Raw genomic sequence first — 17,757 nt, 5'->3', positions numbered from 1 at the left:
TTAGAAATATGGGACACTCTTAAAATCTCTCTCTATACTACACTATATACATGCCCCCTACACACCCAGACCAATATATTATATAAAAGTAGAGGCATAAGTTAAAAACATAAAGCAAGGATTTTAATGGGTTATGAGGAAAACAAAAGTAAAATCGTTTGAAAATTATTTAATACAAGCTAAGAACAATTCTGTACAAGTGAACTCATTTGAAAATATTTATTTAATACAGACAACAGACAAATATTATTATTATTTAATACAGGCAGTTAGAAAAAAGTGGTCCGTGTCAAGTAGTAACACCCTTTGTTGAGACCGTATGTTGCAAAGCTGATCCAGAACTGCACAGCAGAGTGGCTGGAGAGCAAACCGGTAAGAGTGTCACCGTCCTCAGCCAAGTATAGCAACTAAACGGGCAGCAAACATCTCGTTACATTTGGGTGATTTTCATTAAGAGAATCTGAGAAAAAAAAAAAGTATAATTACTAATAAAGTTACAACTAAGTACCGTAAGCAGGTAGTAAAAATATATTTTTATTAGCGAAATTTGAAAATGAACTAAATACGGGACATTTGAGTGTCCCTGAAAGGTCAGTACAGGACAGGGGACAAAATGATCAAATATGGGACCTGTCCAGTATACAGTGGAACATCGGTTCAGGACCATAATTCATTCCAAAACTCTGGTCGTGAACCGAAGCAATTTCCCCCATAGGATTGTATGTAAATACAATTAATCCGTTCCAGACCGTACGAACTGCATGTAAATATATATTTTAATTTTTAGGCTCAAATAAAGTTAATCATACCATAGAATGCACCGCGTAATAGTAAACTAAATGTAAAAACATCGAATAACGCTGAGAAAACCTTGAACAACAGAGAAAACTAACACTATAGTTCACGCTAGGAACCGTTCGCTAAAAACACTATTTTTTTTTAATGAGTTTAAAGCACAGGGAAAAAATTAACATTTGAAAAATCTGTAATTTAATAAACCACCAAGAAAAGTAACATTGCAGGCTACGAACCGATCGCTGGAAACAGAACTGAAAACAAAAACAAGCCTTCTCTGCCTTGTGTGTCCCTCCCTCTCTCGCTCGCTCTCTCTCTCTCTCTTTTGCGAGCCTGGAGTGCCTGTGTGTGTGTGTCTCTCTCACACTCCTGTGTGTGTGCGCGTCTGTCTCTCTCTGGCGCTGCCTGTGTGTGTGCGTGGCTCTTTCTCTCTCTCACTGCCTGTGTGTGTGTGCATGGCTCTCTCTCGCGCACTGACTGTGTGTGTGTGCGTGGCTCTCTCTCACACTCCTGTGTGTGTGCGCGTCTGTCTCTCTCTGGCGCTGCCTGTGTGTGTGCGTGGCTCTTTCTCTCTCTCACTGCCTGTGTGTGTGTGCATGGCTCTCTCTCGCGCACTGACTGTGTGTGTGTGCGTGGCTCTCTCTCACGCTCCTATGTGTGTGCGCGTCTGTCTCTCTCTCTCTGCCTGTGTGTGTGCTGCCTCTGTGTGTGTGTGTGTGTCTCTCTCACACTCCTGTGTGTGTGTGTCTCTCTCACACTCCTGTGTGTGTGCGCGTCTGTCTCTCTCTGGCGCTGCCTGTGTGTGTGCGTGGCTCTATCTCTCTCTCACTGCCTGTGTGTGTGTGCATGGCTCTCTCTCGCGCACTGACTGTGTGTGTGCGCGCGCCTCTCTCTCAGGCTCCTGTGTGTATGCGCGTCTGTCTCTCTCTCTCTCTCTGCCTGTGTGTGTGCTGCCTCTGTGTGTGCGTGTGTGTGTGTCGCGCGCTCTCACTCTCTTGCTTGATGCACAGGAAATGCACAGGGAGAGACTGAACATGTGCAAACCGAAAGGGAACCTGGCTTGTTCGTATACCGAGTGTGTGGTCATGAACCGAGGCAAAAGTTTGGCGAACTTTTTGGTCGTAAACCGATTTGTACGTGTACCGAGACGTTCATGAACCGAGGTTCCACTGTATAAGGGACGTCTGGCAACCCTAGTCATTCTGCATATGTCCTCCAGTCTGAGAGAATCCCCAGGGAGTTCAGTCAGTGCCTAGCGAGTATCCCACAGAGAGGGGATGGTGCAGAAACTTTTAAAGGAAGAATGAACCTTCTCCTGACTTACACATATCTCGCCAAACTGAGTACACCCCTCACATTTTTGTAAATATTTTATTTTATCTTTTCATGGGACAACACTGAAGATATGACACTCTAATCCAATGTACAGAAGTCCGTGTACAGCTTGTATCACAGTGTAAATTTGCTGTCCCCTCAAAATAACTCAACACACAGCCATTAATGTCCACAAAAGTGAGTACACCCCTAAGTGAGAAATGTCCAGATTGTGCCCAAAGTGTCCATATTTTGTGTGGCCACCATTGTTTTCCATAACGCTCTTGGGCATGGAGTTCACACGAGCTTCACAGGTTGCCACTGGGATCCTCTTCCACTCCTCCATGATGACATCACAGAGCTGGTGGATGTTAGAGACCTTGCGCTCGTCCACCTTCCGTTTGAGGATGCCCCCCACCCCCCCACAGATGCTCAATAGGGTTTAGGTCTGGAGACATGCTTGGCCAGTCCAGCACCTTTCCCCTCAGTTTCTTTAGCAAGGCAGTGGTGGTCTTGGAGGTGTGTTTGGGGTCGTTATCATGTTGGAATACTGCCCTGCGGCCCAGGGAGGGGATCATACTCTGCTTCAGTATGTCACAGTACATGTTGGCATTCATGGTGCCCTCAATAAACTGTAGCTCCCCAGTGCCAGCAGCGCTCATGCAGCCCCAAACCAGGACACTCCCACCACCATACTGGACTGTAGCCAAGACACACTTGTCTTTGTACTCCTCGCCTGGTTGCCGCCACACACACTTGACACCATCTGAACCAAAGAAGTTTATCTTGGTCTCATCAGTTCCAGTAATCCATGTCCTTAGTCTGCTTGTCTTTCTTGTGCATAATCTTTAGAGGAGGCTTCCTTCTGGGACGACAGCCATGCAGACCAATGTGATGCCGTGTGCGGCGGGCATATGGTCTGAGCACTGACAGGCTGACCCCCCTCTGCAGCAATGCTGGCAGCACTCATACAGTGGTGTGAAAAACTATTTGCCCCCTTCCTGATTTCTTATTCTTTTGCATGTTTGTCACACAAAATGTTTCTGATCATCAAACACATTTAACCATTAGTCAAATATAACACAAGTAAACACAAAATGCAGTTTTTAAATGATGGTTTTTATTATTTAGGGAGAAAAAAAAATCCAAACCTACATGGCCCTGTGTGAAAAAGTAATTGCCCCCTTGTTAAAAAATAACCTAACTGTGGTGTATCACACCTGAGTTCAATTTCCGTAGCCACCCCCAGGCCTGATTACTGCCACACCTGTTTCAATCAAGAAATCACTTAAATAGGAGCTGCCTGACACAGAGAAGTAGACCAAAAGCACCTCAAAAGCTAGACATCATGCCAAGATCCAAAGAAATTCAGGAACAAATGAGAACAGAAGTAATTGAGATCTATCAGTCTGGTAAAGGTTATAAAGCCATTTCTAAAGCTTTGGGACTCCAGCGAACCACAGTGAGAGCCATTATCCACAAATGGCAAAAACATGGAACAGTGGTGAACCTTCCCAGGAGTGGCCGGCCGACCAAAATTACCCCAAGAGCGCAGAGACGACTCATCCGAGAGGTCACAAAAGACCCCAGGACAACGTCTAAAGAACTGCAGGCCTCACTTGCCTCAATTAAGGTCAGTGTTCACGACTCCACCATAAGAAAGAGACTGGGCAAAAACGGCCTGCATGGTAAATTTCCAAGACGCAAACCACTGTTAAGCAAAAAGAACATTAGGGCTCGTCTCAATTTTGCTAAGAAACATCTCAATGATTGCCAAGACTTTTGGGAAAATACCTTGTGGATTGATGAGTCAAAAGTTGAACTTTTTGGAAGGCAAATGTCCCGTTACATCTGGCGTAAAAGGAACACAGCATTTCAGAAAAAGAACATCATACCAACAGTAAAATATGGTGGTGGTAGTGTGATGGTCTGGGGTTGTTTTGCTGCTTCAGGACCTGGAAGGCTTGCTGTGATAGATGGAACCATGAATTCTACTGTCTACCAAAAAATCTTGAAGGAGAATGTCCGGCCATCTGTTCGTCAACTCAAGCTGAAGCGATCTTGGGTGCTGCAACAGGACAATGACCCAAAACACACCAGCAAATCCACCTCTGAATGGCTGAAGAAAAACAAAATGAAGACTTTGGAGTGGCCTAGTCAAAGTCCTGACCTGAATCCAATTGAGATGCTATGGCATGACCTTAAAAAGGCGGTTCATGCTAGAAAACCCTCAAATAAAGCTGAATTACAACAATTTTGCAAAGATGATTGGGCCAAAATTCCTCCAGAGCGCTGTAAAAGACTCATTGCAAGTTATCGCAAACGCTTGATTGCAGTTATTGCTGCTAAGGGTGGCCCAACCAGTTATTAGGTTCAGGGGGCAATTACTTTTTCACACAGGGCCATGTAGGTTTGGATTTTTTTTTCTCCCTAAATAATAAAAACCACCATTTACAAACTGCATTTTGTGTTTACTTGTGTTATATTTGACTAATGGTTAAATGTGTTTGATGATCAGAAACATTTTGTGTGACAAACATGCAAAAGAATAAGAAATCAGGAAGGGGGCAAATAGTTTTTCACACCACTGTACGTCTGTTTTCAAAAGACCACCTCTGGATATGACGCTGAGCACGGGCACTCAACTTCTTTGGTCGCCCGTGGCGAGGCCTGTTCTGACTGGAGCCTGTCCTGTTAAACCTGTCGCTGTATGGTCTTGGCCACCGTGCTGCAGCTCAGTTTCAGGGTGTTGCCAATCTTCTTATCGCCTCAGCCATCTTTATGTAGAGCAACAATTCTTGTTTTCAGATCCTCAGAGAGTTCTTTTCCATGAGGTGCCATGTTGAACTTCCAGTGACCAGTATGAGAGAGTGTGAGAGCGATAACACTAAATGTAACACACCTGGGACCTGGTAACACCAACGAGTCACATGACACCGGGGAGGGAAAATGGCTAACTGGGCACAATTTGGACATTTTTCACTTAGGGGTGTACTCACTTTTGTTGTTAGACATTAATGGCTGTGTGTTGAGTTATTTTGAGGGGACAGCAAATTTACACAAGCTGTACACGGACTACTGTACATTGGAGCAACGTGTCAGATCTTCAGTGTTGTCTCATGAAAAGACAGAATAAAATATTTACAAAAATGTCAGGGGTGTACTCACTTTTGTGAGATACTGTAAATGTATGGACATTGGATTTCTCTGTTTTTTTTATTTTTAATAAATTTGCAAAAACCTCAAGTAAACTTTTTTCACGTTGCCATTATGGGGTGTTGTGTGTAGAATTCTGAGGAAAAAAATGAATTTAATCCATTTTGGAATAAGGCTGTAACATAACAAACTGTGGAAAAAGTGATGTGCTGTGAATACTTTCCAGATGCACTGTGTGTAAACTTCTGCCTTCATCTGTAGCATTATCAGGCTGCATGTTTTAACAAAGCCACCTCCTGTTTGCTTTTATATGGCACTAGCTACAATTAAGGCGGCACAGTGGCGCAGTGGTAGCACTGCTGCCTTGCAGTTAGGAGACCTGGGTTCACTTCCTGGGTCCTCTCTGTGTGGAGTTTGCATGTTCTCCCCGTGTCTGTGTGGGTTTCCTCCCACAGTCCAAAGACATGCAGGTTAGGTGCATTGGCCCTAGTGTGAGTGTGTGTGTGTGTGTGTGTGTGTGTTTTTGTTCTTCGGTGGGCTGGCACCCTGCCCGGGGTTTGTTTCCTGCCTTGTGCCCTGTGTTGGCTGGGATTGGCTCCAGCAGACTCCCGTGACCCTGTAGTTAGGATATAGCGGGTTGGATAATGGATGGATGGATAGCTACAATTAAACTTATAAGTAAATGTTTAACTTACTCCTTCCTATTGCTTAATTGCTTGATGTGATGGATGTCAAAGAGAAGGTGGAAGTGCTAAACTGCAGGACGTGACAGTGCGGTAAGGGTATGGGATTTGAGATTTTTTTGTCAAAGATGGTGTTAAAGAGAGAAAAAATAGGTTATCTCGGACCCTTACACAGTAAGACACTGACATACAAACACAACAAGAAGATGAGGCTCAGTAAGAGCAGGGAAAAGAGCAAAGAGGAAGGGGCCAACTCTGACCACAGGACACGGAGTTTGGCTGAATCTCCATGCCAGACGCACTTCATCGGCTCTCCTTGCCAGATCCCATCCAGAGATTTTCTTAACCTGTGGACACAAGTGACCTGTCGTCAGCCTGTGAGAGGATACCAAGTCCACTGCAGGGCACACTGGCACACACCAAACGGTGATTAACACAGCAGCCACATCTGTGAGGTATGGGAGTGAGATGGAGAAACTGAAGAGACAGGAGGAGAAAATGCAAGGACCACACACCTACACAGAGCAGGAATAGAATCCAAGTGTAAGGCAGGAAAAACCCACCAGTGTCCTGGCCACCTCTTCTCAAAAATTGTTTACAAAACATTTAACTCAACTGTTTTTACTTTTTATAGGTTTCCATGGGAATGGCACCTTCACCTTATCTTCATTTGCTCTCCCCGATCTTCAGTGCAGACTGTGGAACAAGGAGAAGATGAAGACATCGACAAGAGATTTAGAGAGTTTGCCCACCGCCTTTTTGCAGTGTCCTTCTCTTCCTGCTGCTACTCTGAAACAGAGAGAAGCCATCACCACTGATCAACAACAAGTATATAATCCAGAGGAGGAGACCTTGCAAGCCTACGGAAAATGCAGGAAAATGTTCAAAAACACTCAGTTGATTCATGCGAGACAGAAGCCATGTGCTTGTTCTGAATGTAGTAAACTGTACTTAAGCAGAGACGGTCTTCTGAAACACAAAAGGCTTCACACTGGTAAAAAACCTCACAATTGCCCAGAATGTGGGAAACGATTCTCACGCATAAGCAGCCTAAGGAGGCACACAAGAATCCACACTGGAGACAAACCTCACAGTTGTGCTGACTGTGGCAGGCATTTCTCAGACAGCAGCAGTCTTCATATTCACATGAGAATTCACACAGGAGAGAAACCTTTTTCCTGCTCTGAATGTGGTAAACTGTACTCAAGCAGAGACAGTCTTCACAAACACAAAAGAGTTCACACCGGTAAAAAACCTCACAACTGTACTGAGTGTGACAAACAGTTCTCACATATAAGCATTCTCAATATCCACATGAGAATTCACACCGGAGAGAAACCCCATTGCTGTCCGGAATGTGGCAAACGATTCTCACGTATAAGCAGTTTGCAACGGCACACAAGAATCCACACTGGAGAAAAACCTCATAGCTGTTCTGAATGTGGCAAGCGATTCTCCGACACTGGCGGACTTTATATCCACATGAGAATTCACACTGGAGAGAAACCCCACTGCTGTTCAGAATGTGGCAAACGATTCTCACGTATAAGCAGTCTGCAGAGACACACAAGAATACACACTGGAGAAAAACCTTATTGCTGTTCCGAATGTGGCAAACGGTTTTCTGATAGTAGCACTTTTCAAAAGCACACGCATATTCATACTGGAGAGAAACCATATTCCTGTTCTGAATGTGGCAAAATGTACTCGAGCAGTAGTAGTCTTGACAAGCACAAAAGAATTCACACTGGAGAAAAACCTTATTGTTGTCCTGAATGCGGCAAACATTTCTCAAACAGTAGCGGCCTTCATCGTCATAAAAGAATCCATACTGGTGAGAAACCTCACAGTTGTTCTAAATGTGACAAGCATTTCTCAGATAGAAGCAGTCTTAATAGGCACATGAGAGTTCACACGGGAGAGAAACCCCACTGCTGTGCAGTATGTGGCAAGCGATTCTCGCATTTAAGCAGTCTTCAGACCCACACAAGGATCCACACCGGAGAAAAACCGTATAGCTGTTCTGAATGTGGCAAGTGTTTCTCTGACAGCAGGGGTCGCATTAGCCACATGACCATTCACACTGGAGAAAAACCCTATTCCTGTGCAGAATGTGGCAAACGATTCCCACTGAAATGCAGTCTCCAGAGACACACAACTATTCACACTGGAGAAAAGCCTTATTGCTGTTCTGAATGTGGAAAACGGTTCTCTGTCAGAATTAGCTTTGAAAAACATTTAAGAATTCACTGTTGAGAAAAGTCGTGTTGTTATTCTAAATCTGACAGGTAACTTTCTGATTGTAGTTCACTTCAGAAGCTCACACACACACACACATTCACAGAGACGAGAAGCCATATTGTTGTCCTGGATGTGTCAACAGACTTCGCTGTAACATCTGTGTTCAGAAACACGTTGCTATGGGTTAACCAGGGTCCCTTCCCTGGCTTGTGTTTAGATTCCTTTGAGCATTCGTGCCAGTTTATCTTATTTGGCCTTTTGTTTAATAAAACCCCTCTTTTATAAAAATTAAAAAACAATCTTGTCTTCGAATTAATGTACAGCCATAGTTTCTCTTTCTAGTGAGATATTTTTTGGGATGGTCTCAGTGAGGCCATGGATAATGACTTCTAGCTGGCCTCAAAGCGATTCTGGTAAACTCTCAGCTAAATCAGAATGAAAAATGCAATGCTGTGCCTATGCTGTGTAGAGCAGTGATGGAGTTTGGCAAAGTGGCCTGGGGTTGTACACTCACCGGCCACTTTATTAGGTACATCTTCCTAGTACTGGGTCGGACCCCCTTTTGCCTTCAGATCTGCCAGAATTCTTCATGGCATCGATTCAGCAAGGTGCTAGAAGCCTTCCTCTGCGATTTTGGTCCATATTAACATGACAGCATCAGTCAGTTGCTCCATATTTGTTGGCTGTACATCTGTGATGCGAATCTCCTGTTTGACCACATCCCAAAGATGCTCTGTTGGACTGAGATCTGGCGACTGTGGAGGCCATTGGGGTACCGTGAACTCATTGTCATGTTCAAAAAACCAGTTGGAGATGATCTGAGCTTTGTGACATGGTGTGGTATCCTGCTACAAATAGCCATCAGATGATGGGGACACTGTGGTGTAGAACATGCTAAAAATCTCGACAAAACAGACCATTCTGCCCAACAAAGCTTGGCAGTCCTATCACCTTAATTCTTCTAAAAAAAAATCAAGTCAAGTTTTGAAAGTCCCTAAAGTCCTCCTGTCTACCACAGTACTTGGTAGCTAATTCCAAGTGTCTGTGGTTCTCTGTATAAAGAAAAAACTTTCTAATGTTTGTGTGAAATTTCCCCTTAACAAGTTTCCAACTGTGTTCTTGATGAACTAATTTTAAAGTCACCATCTTGATCCACTGGACTAATTCCCTTCATAATTCTAAACACTTCAGTCACGTCTCCTTTCCTGATAACTCATCCCCTGTAGCCCTGGACTTAGCCCAGTCTCTCTTCTCTGGACCTTTTCTAGTGGTGATATGTCCTTTTTGTAGCCTGGAGACCAAAACTGCACCCAGGACTCGAGATGAGGCCTCACCAGTGTGTTATAAAGCTTGAGCAGAACCTCCTGGGACTTGTACTCCACACAAGGCGCTATATAACCTGACATTCTGTTAGCCTTCTTAATGGCTTCTGAGCACTGTCTGGCAGTCGATAGAGTTGAGTCCATTATGATTCTTAGCTCCTTCTCATAAGGTGGACTCTTGATTTTCAGTCGGCCCATTGTGTATTCAAATTTCACATTTCTACTTCCTATGTGCAATATTTTACATTTACTGACATTAAATTTCATCTGCCCAAGCCTGTCTGCTGTCCAAGTCCTTCTGTATTAATATAATGGATTCCAAATTATCTGCCAATCCACCTATCTTGGTTTCATCTGCAAACTTAACCAGCTTGTTAATTCTTCTTCTTCTTCTTCTTCTTCTTCTTTCGGCTGCTCCTGTTAGGGGTTGCCACAGCGGATCATCATCTTCCATATCTTCCTGTCCTCGTCATCTTGTTCTGTCACCCCCATCACCTGGATGTCCCCTATCAGCACATCCATAAACCTTCTCTTAGGCCTTCCTCTGTTCCTCATCCCTGGCAGCTCTATCCTTAGCACCCTTCTCCCAGTTTACCCAGCATCTCACCTCTGCACATGTCCAAACCAACACAATTTTGCCTCTCTGACTTTGTCTCCCAACTTGAGCTGACCCTCTAATGTCCTCATTTCTAATCCTGTCCATCCTCATCACACCTAGTGCAAATCTTAGCATCTTTAACTCTGACACCTCCAGCTCTGTCTCCTGATTTTTGGTAAGTGCCACCGTCTCCAACCGATATAACATAGCTGGTCTCACTACCCTCCTGTAGACCTTCCCTTTCACTCTTGCTGATACCCATCTGTCACCAATCACTCCTGACACTCTTCTCCACCCACTCCACCCTGCCTGCACACTCTTCTTCACTTCTCTTCCACAATCCCCATTACTCTGTACTGTTGATCCCAAGTATTTAAACTCATCCACCTTCACCTAATCTACTCCCCTCATCCTCACCACTCCACTGACCTCCCTCTCATTCACACACATGTATTCTGTCTTGATGGTCCTACTGACCTTCATTCCTCTCCTCTCATATCTCCACCTCTCCTGGGTCTCCTCAACCTGCTCCCTACTATCGCTACAGATCACAATGTCATCAGCAAACATCACAGTTCACGGGAACTCCTGTCTGATCTCTTCTGTCAACCTGTCTATCACCATTGCAAATAGGAAAGGGCTCAGAGCCGACCCCTGATGTAATCCCACTTCCGTCACTCCTACCGCAGACCTCACCACTGTCACACTTCCCTCGTACATATCCTGTACAACTCTTATGTACTTCTCTGCCACTCTTGACTTCCTCATACAATACCACAGCTCCTCTCTCCTCACCCTGTCATTTGCTTTCTCCAGGTCCACAAAGATGCAATGCAACTCCTTCTGGGCTTCTCTAAACTTCTCCATCAACACCCTCAGAGCAAACATCACATCTGTGGTGCTCTTTCTTGGCATGAAACCATCCTGCTGCTCACTAATCATCACCTCACTTCTTACCTGAGCTTCCACTAATCTTTCCCATAACTTCATGCTGTGGCTCATCAATTTTATTCCCCTTTAATTACTGCAGTCCTGCACATCCCCCTTATTCTTAAATATCGGAACCAGTACACTTCTTCTCCACTTCTCAGTTATCCTCTCACTTTCCAAAATTCCATTAAAAAATCTGGTTACAAACTCCACTGCCATCTCTCCTAAACACCTCCGTGCTTCCACAGGTATGCTATTCCTATCTAAATCATTTCTATATATTAAAAATAACAGCAGCCCCAGCACTGACCCCTGCTGGTCACCAACTCTTATTATCAGCCAATTCTGATTTGGATCCTCACCCCATCACCCTTTGCTTCCTGTGTCTGAGCCAATTTTGCACCCACCTACCCACCACACCCTGAACTGCCACTTCTATTAGTTTGATGCCCATCCTCTCATGTGGCACCTTATCAAATGCTTTCTGAAAGTCCAGATCAATAATATCATCTGCTCCACTCTGATCATATCCTTTTGTTGCCTCCTCAGAGAATTGCAGCATGTTAATCAAACACGACCTCCCTCTTCAGAGCCCATGCTGACTGTTCAGTAAACTCCTGTTCTTGCCACATGCTGCTCAATCTTATCCTTAATAATTCCTTCCATTAATTTTCCTCTGATGCACATTAAACTCACTGGCCTATATTTGCTTGGATCTGCCAGGTCACCCTCTTTTATATAACGGGATAATATTTGCCGTAAAGGGATGGACATGGTCAGTGACAACACTCAGGTAGGCTGTGGCATTAAAACGATGCTCAGTTGGTACTAAGGGGCCCAAAGTGTGCTAAGAAAATCTCCCCCACACCATCACTCCACCAGCAGCAGCAGCCTGAACTGTTGATACAAGGCAGGATGGATCCAGGCTTTCAAGTTGTTGACCCGACCATCTGCATGTTGCAGCAGAAATCAAGACTCGTCAGACCAGGCAACGCTTTTTCCAGTCTTCTGTTATCCAAATCTACTGAGCCCGTGTGAATTGTAGCCTCAGTTGTCTGTTCTTAGCTGACATGAGTGGCACCAGGTGGGGTCTCCTGCTGCGGTAGCCCACCCACTTCAAGATTTGACGTGTTGTGTGTTCAGAGCTGCTCTTCTGCAGACCTCGCTTGTAACGAGTGCTTATTGGAGTTCCTTTTGCCTTTCTGTCTATTCAGATCAGTCTGGTTGTTCTCCTCTGACATCAACAAGGCATTTTCACCCAGAGATCTGCCACTCACTTTATATTTTCCCTTTTCCAGACCATTCTCTGTAAACCTGAGAGATGGTTGTGCTTGAAAATCCCAATAGATGAGCAGTTTCTGAAATACTCAGACCAACAACCACACCACATTCAAAGTCACTTCAGTCCCCTTTCTTCTCCATTCTGATGCTTGGTTTGAATTTCAGTGGGTGGTCTTGACAATGTCTATAGGCTGAAATGCATTGTGTTGCTGCTGTGTGATTGGCTGATTAGATATTGGCATTAACAAGCAGTCGAACAGGTGTACCTAATAAAGTGGCCAGGGTGTGTACTTGAGCTGTTGAAGGAGCATGTCGAGGACCTCCTGAATCCCATCACTGGAGGTCACTGAGGCAGTTGAGAAACTGCCCATTGGGCTTTGACACAGTATGGAGGTTGAAGGCCATGCCTCAGGATAGGCAGACTGGAGTGGTTGCCCTCATGTGTAAGAAGGTGGATGGGAGGGTGTGCTTCAACTTTAGGGGAAATTGTACTACTCAGCTCCCTGGGGTGGTCCATGCCAGTGTGCTAGAAAGGTGGGGGGTGCCTCTGTTGGATGAACGTGCGGAATTCACTCTGGTCACAGAACACTGGACCAGCTCTTTACTGTAATAAGGACTGTGGAGGGTTCATGGGAGTAAAGAAACCTGTTGCTCATTTGGGGGTGTCCTGTTGTTTTGGGAATATGGGATACTGGGCCAACTATTGCAGGTTATTCTGAACACCCCCAACCATACCAACCCCCCCCCCCCCCCCCCCCCTCCCACCACCCAACGAGAATGAGAGCTTGGTTCAAATTGCTGGCAGTAAGTCAGACTCTTGTGTGTAGGACTCCACTAGGTCTGACCATCGTCATTGATTCTGTTCCTAATCTTTATGGAAAGCTGAGTATGAAGCAGTCAGGATGAGGGTCAGCACCTCAAAGTCTCAGGTCACAGACCTCAGCCAACAAAGGGTGAGGGGGAGGTTGGGTCGTGGGGGGCTTTCTTGTTCATAAGTGAGGGTATGAGTGTCCCAATGATTGACAAGTGGCTAGAGTGGCGTCTACAGTTTTGTGGACTTTGCACCAGTCAATCATGGTGAAGAGTTTCAGCAAAGCTCTCGATTTATCAGTGAAGCTTTGTTCCTGTCCTCCCCTCTGGCCACAAATGTTGGATCGAACCTGAAAGAAGCAGAAATTTGTTTCTTTCGCACGATGTCTGGACTCAGCATTAGAGCTAACATGAGGAGCACAAATATTCTAGAGGAATCTCCTCAAAGCGCTGCTGCTCCTCCTCTGCATTGGAAAGAGCCACTTGAGGCGGTTCAAGCATCCGCTTAGGATGCCCGCCTCCAACACCCCCGATGGCTTCCTACACAGGTGAGGTGAGCTGGGCAATGCCAACCAGGAGGAGACCTCGGGGGCCGACCCTGGGCACACTGAAAAGATTGTGTCTGTCTAACATGTGGGTGAGCACACGCCTTGTCATCTTCTGTGAGAATTGTGTGGCCCCTTTAGGGTTAGTGCTGAGACTGCTGAAGGATTCAGGCATCAGCTACTTGGGTTATAAAGCCTTGGGCACCCACCTCAGCCATATTACTCTGTTTGATTTGTGCATGTCCTTATCTAACCCACTTAATCCAAAAATAGGTAGTATGGTGGGTCTGGAGGATTGTCACTGGAGACAATCCCAGCTAGCATAGGATGCATGGCAGGAACAAATCCTGGGCAGAATGCCAGCCCATGACACACACATACACACACCAGCTACACACTAGCATTGCCAGTTCACCTAACCTGCATGTCTTTGGACTGTGGGAGGAAACCCACTCAGACACAGGAAGAACATGCAAACTCCACACAGGGAGGACCTGGGATGCAAACCCAGGTCTCCTTACGGCGAGGCAGCAGCGCTACCACTGTGCCAACATGCAGTCCCTTTTAAAGGTAGTTTAGCTGGTAAATCTCAGCAGCAGTGTAGCTCATGAATCGGCTCTTGGTCTTTGCTATGATAGGCTGAGGTGTGGCTCTTTTTAGGGGGTCGTGACCCAGGAGCAGCGATAGGCCTTGGGACAGACAGAGAAAGAAAGGGAGAGAGAGAGAGACAGTCCATTGGCAAGTCCATCCATGTTCACATTCAGAGAGGACCACAGATTAGAGAAAAGGCAGGAAAAATGGGAAATCTCAAGGAAAGCAAAACCTACATGGACACGGAGGGAACACATGCAGTCAGCAGCTATTGTAGAAAGAGCAAAAACAGCAAAAACTGAAGAAGAAGCAAACGGAACACCTCAGTGGAACAGTGGAGCAGGGAGATGGGCAGTGGTGGCTGTTACTGGTGCGGCTACCCCCCAGGTCCTCAGGTCTGCATGTCAACAGCACAATGGCCGCTGTCTGCTCTGAGCTGGCCTCTTCTCCAGGCACTCGGCTCTTAAAGACATCCAAGTTAGGTTAACTGCTGGGAAATTCTAAACCAAGTGCAGGGTCTGTCTGTGGTTGGGACCCACTCTGTGCCCAGTCCTGCTTGGATGGATCCTAATGTCTGCATAAATCCAAATGAGACAAACAGGTTAGAAAAGAACTTTTAGAGAAGTAAACAGAACTTCATTGATAGACAGATGTGAAAGGCAATATATGATAGATAGATAGATAGATAGATAGATAGATAGATAGATAGATAGATAGATAGATAGATAGATAGATGTGAAAGGCACTATATAATAGATAGATAGATAGATAGATAGATAGATAGATAGATAGATAGATAGATAGATAGATAGATAGATAGATGAAAGTCACTATATACTAGATAGATAGATAGATAGATAGATAGATAGATAGATAGATAGATAGATAGATAGATAGATGTGAAAGGCACTATATAATAGATAGATAGATAGATAGATAGATAGATAGATAGATAGATGTGAAAGGCACTATATACTAGATAGATAGATAGATAGATAGATAGATAGATAGATAGATAGATAGATAGATAGATAGATGAAAGTCACTATATAATAGATAGACAGATAGATAGACAAAAGGCACTATACAATAGATAGATAGATAGATAGATAGATAGATAGATAGATAGATAGGAAAGGCACTATATATTCCTTAATGTGAGTGCCACAGAGGATGGAAGGGCATCCTGGCGGAGCAATGGCATGACCTCTAGACAAAATGGTAGATGCCAGGGGATGGACAAGCAGAAGTTTCAGTATTTGTGTGGTGATTGGCTGTGCTTTATTGTACAAGGTGCTTGATGATTAAAATCCCATTATTTGAACCCATGACTGTGTTGTGTATTATTGGCTCTGGGGCTCAGTGGCACCCCTACTGGTTACAATTAATACTAGACAGATGTGAAAGGCACTTTATGTTCCATATAAGTAAACAAGTTTATTGCTGTTACCTGCTGCCTGTGTTTCCGCTGTCCACCATTAAAATAAAACAGCCCAGGAATATCTGAGGAGAGCCAACCTCCTTGCTAGAAAGCTCTGTGAATGTATGTATGAATGTATGTTCTGTAGCTCACTCTCGCCCCCCGTTTAATTAAATATGCTTACCGTACAGCAATAGCACATTTTGAACTTGTTTAACTTGCCCACACTGAGGTAAGGACAGTTGAATGTTATTTGTTTTAATGAACTGGAAGAAAAAACAAGAACATGGAGGTTTTGGGAGCTGTAAGGTCAAACTCTGTTTCATTACTGAGAAGATAGATAGATAGATAGATAGATAGATAGATAGATAGATAGATAGATAGATAGATAGATAGATAGGATAGAATTTCCAAGGGGAAATTCACATGCTGCAGATGAATTGGAAAAAGCAAACAAAATACTCCAAAAAAAAAAAAAAAAGTCTTGGCACTTGGTGCTGAGATTGCAGCACCACACAAATGGCAAAAAGGTGAGGCCTTCAAAAATGCCCCCCCCCCCCCCCCCCCCCAAAAAAAAAAAAAAAAAAAAAAAACAGGCCAGAATCTCAATTGGCCTGCCTTAAAATAGGCCTGGCCCCAGTGGAGCCTGACCCTAGGAAACTGGGAGGCTTTGGGCCTGTCTTGACCTCCAACTTGAGAGACAGCATTTAAAGTTCAAATAAACAAGACAGTCTCCAACATATTTCCCACCAGAGGGGGGACATGTGGAACTGTTGCTTATACAGCGACAGGCCCCTCTATTATATCTCAAGCAGGGTTCCTCTGGTGGCTGCTGGTCAAGTTCCTGTTTTATTCTTTTCATATTAATTTCTGTTAATTTTTTTGATTGTGTTTATGTTCCAGCGCTTGGTGATGTTCCATGTTATGTTTGTAGGGGGTGGTCCACCGGCCCTATCAGGGTTTCCCACAGTTCCTGGCAGCTCATTGTGAGTCCACTCTGGAGTTGGTGTGCCTCTTGCTATGCTTTGTGCTTTTTTGTAAAAGTCCAGATTTTATGTTATTTTATTTTAACCTTCTGCTCTGTGTTTTGAACTTGCTGTTGGAATCTGTTGTGGGACTTGTTTGCTTTGGGTGGCCTTTATGTTCTCGGCAATTCTGTTTTTCCTCTTGTGCCTCTGGGGAGTCTGTGCAAATGAACCTTTCTGCGCCTCACTAGGGTTTAATTTTTTAAATGGGATTTCCCCTTCTAGTGAGCATTTTCGGAAGTGTTTTCCAGAATTGTGTGCCTTGAGATAGCTACTTCATGACACCACCACCATCTTTATAAAAGGAGGATTTATTAACAAGATTGCAAAAATGAACAAAACATTAAGAAAAAAAAATCAAAAAGGATTTGCCTAAAAGGAAATCCACAGCAACAAAGTCCCGATCTACAAACCCAGCAAACTTATTCCAAAGACAGGCCGAAAAAAAAAATACAAGCACATCATACCAAGGTAATACTTACAAAGACAAATGTCCACTCCACCAAAGCACATTCGATGGACCCACCAGGGATTGCATTGTCCCATGAGCCTTTATAGGGCTTGAGGTGGCCCCGCCTCCTGGGGAACCACCCACAAAACACATAGAAGAGCAAGACACATACTGTAGATATGAAACAATAGCAGAATGGGAGAAAAATAATAAGTCCATAAAAAAAAGATAAAGAAAGGTAAGCCGGGGGAAACAAAACACATGGGGGTCTACCATTGTGATAGTCAAGCCAGGTTGTTCCTTCAAGTCCCACATTGTCACCTTTGTATGCTCCTCATATTTGAAGTTTCACATAATACTGGCAGACGTCTTAAATACAAGTAGACAAACATCACCTGCCTCAGGTCCAGACCTTCCCTCCCATCATGGACAAGCAACCACCACCTGCCATGTTCCCACCTCACCGGTAGGAGTTTGCACGGCTTTGGTTTGATGTTATTCGAGGGAACTTCTCTCCTTTGTAGGCGATGGTGGACTTGTCTGCTCCAGGAGTTCCTCCTTCATTTCTTGAATGCCTTTATCCTCTACAGGATGG

The 17,757-nt window shown here is 44.5% G+C and overlaps 2 protein-coding genes across 2 annotated transcripts in view; one reads left to right on the top strand and one right to left on the bottom strand.

Moving 5' to 3' along the window:
* The window catches only part of LOC114641673 (zinc finger protein 883-like), a 28,908-nt gene extending 19,889 nt beyond the window's left edge, over nt 1-9,019 (top strand). The window contains exon 3 of the mRNA XM_028790693.2: nt 6,583-9,019. Coding sequence (XP_028646526.1) covers nt 6,583-8,204 — 1,622 coding nt within the window. The 3' untranslated portion in view covers nt 8,205-9,019. The remainder of the gene's footprint in view (nt 1-6,582) is intronic.
* LOC114641676 (zinc finger protein 501-like) overlaps nt 1-17,757 on the bottom strand; it is a 202,253-nt gene that overhangs the window by 51,726 nt on the left and 132,770 nt on the right. The gene's annotated exons all lie outside the window — the stretch shown is intronic.

The sequence above is a fragment of the Erpetoichthys calabaricus genome, chromosome 5, assembly GCF_900747795.2.
Source record: "Erpetoichthys calabaricus chromosome 5, fErpCal1.3, whole genome shotgun sequence".
Lineage (NCBI taxonomy): Eukaryota > Metazoa > Chordata > Cladistia > Polypteriformes > Polypteridae > Erpetoichthys > Erpetoichthys calabaricus.
The sequence above is the reverse complement of the archived record's forward strand: the minus strand, read 5'-3'. Positions and strand labels throughout refer to the sequence as shown.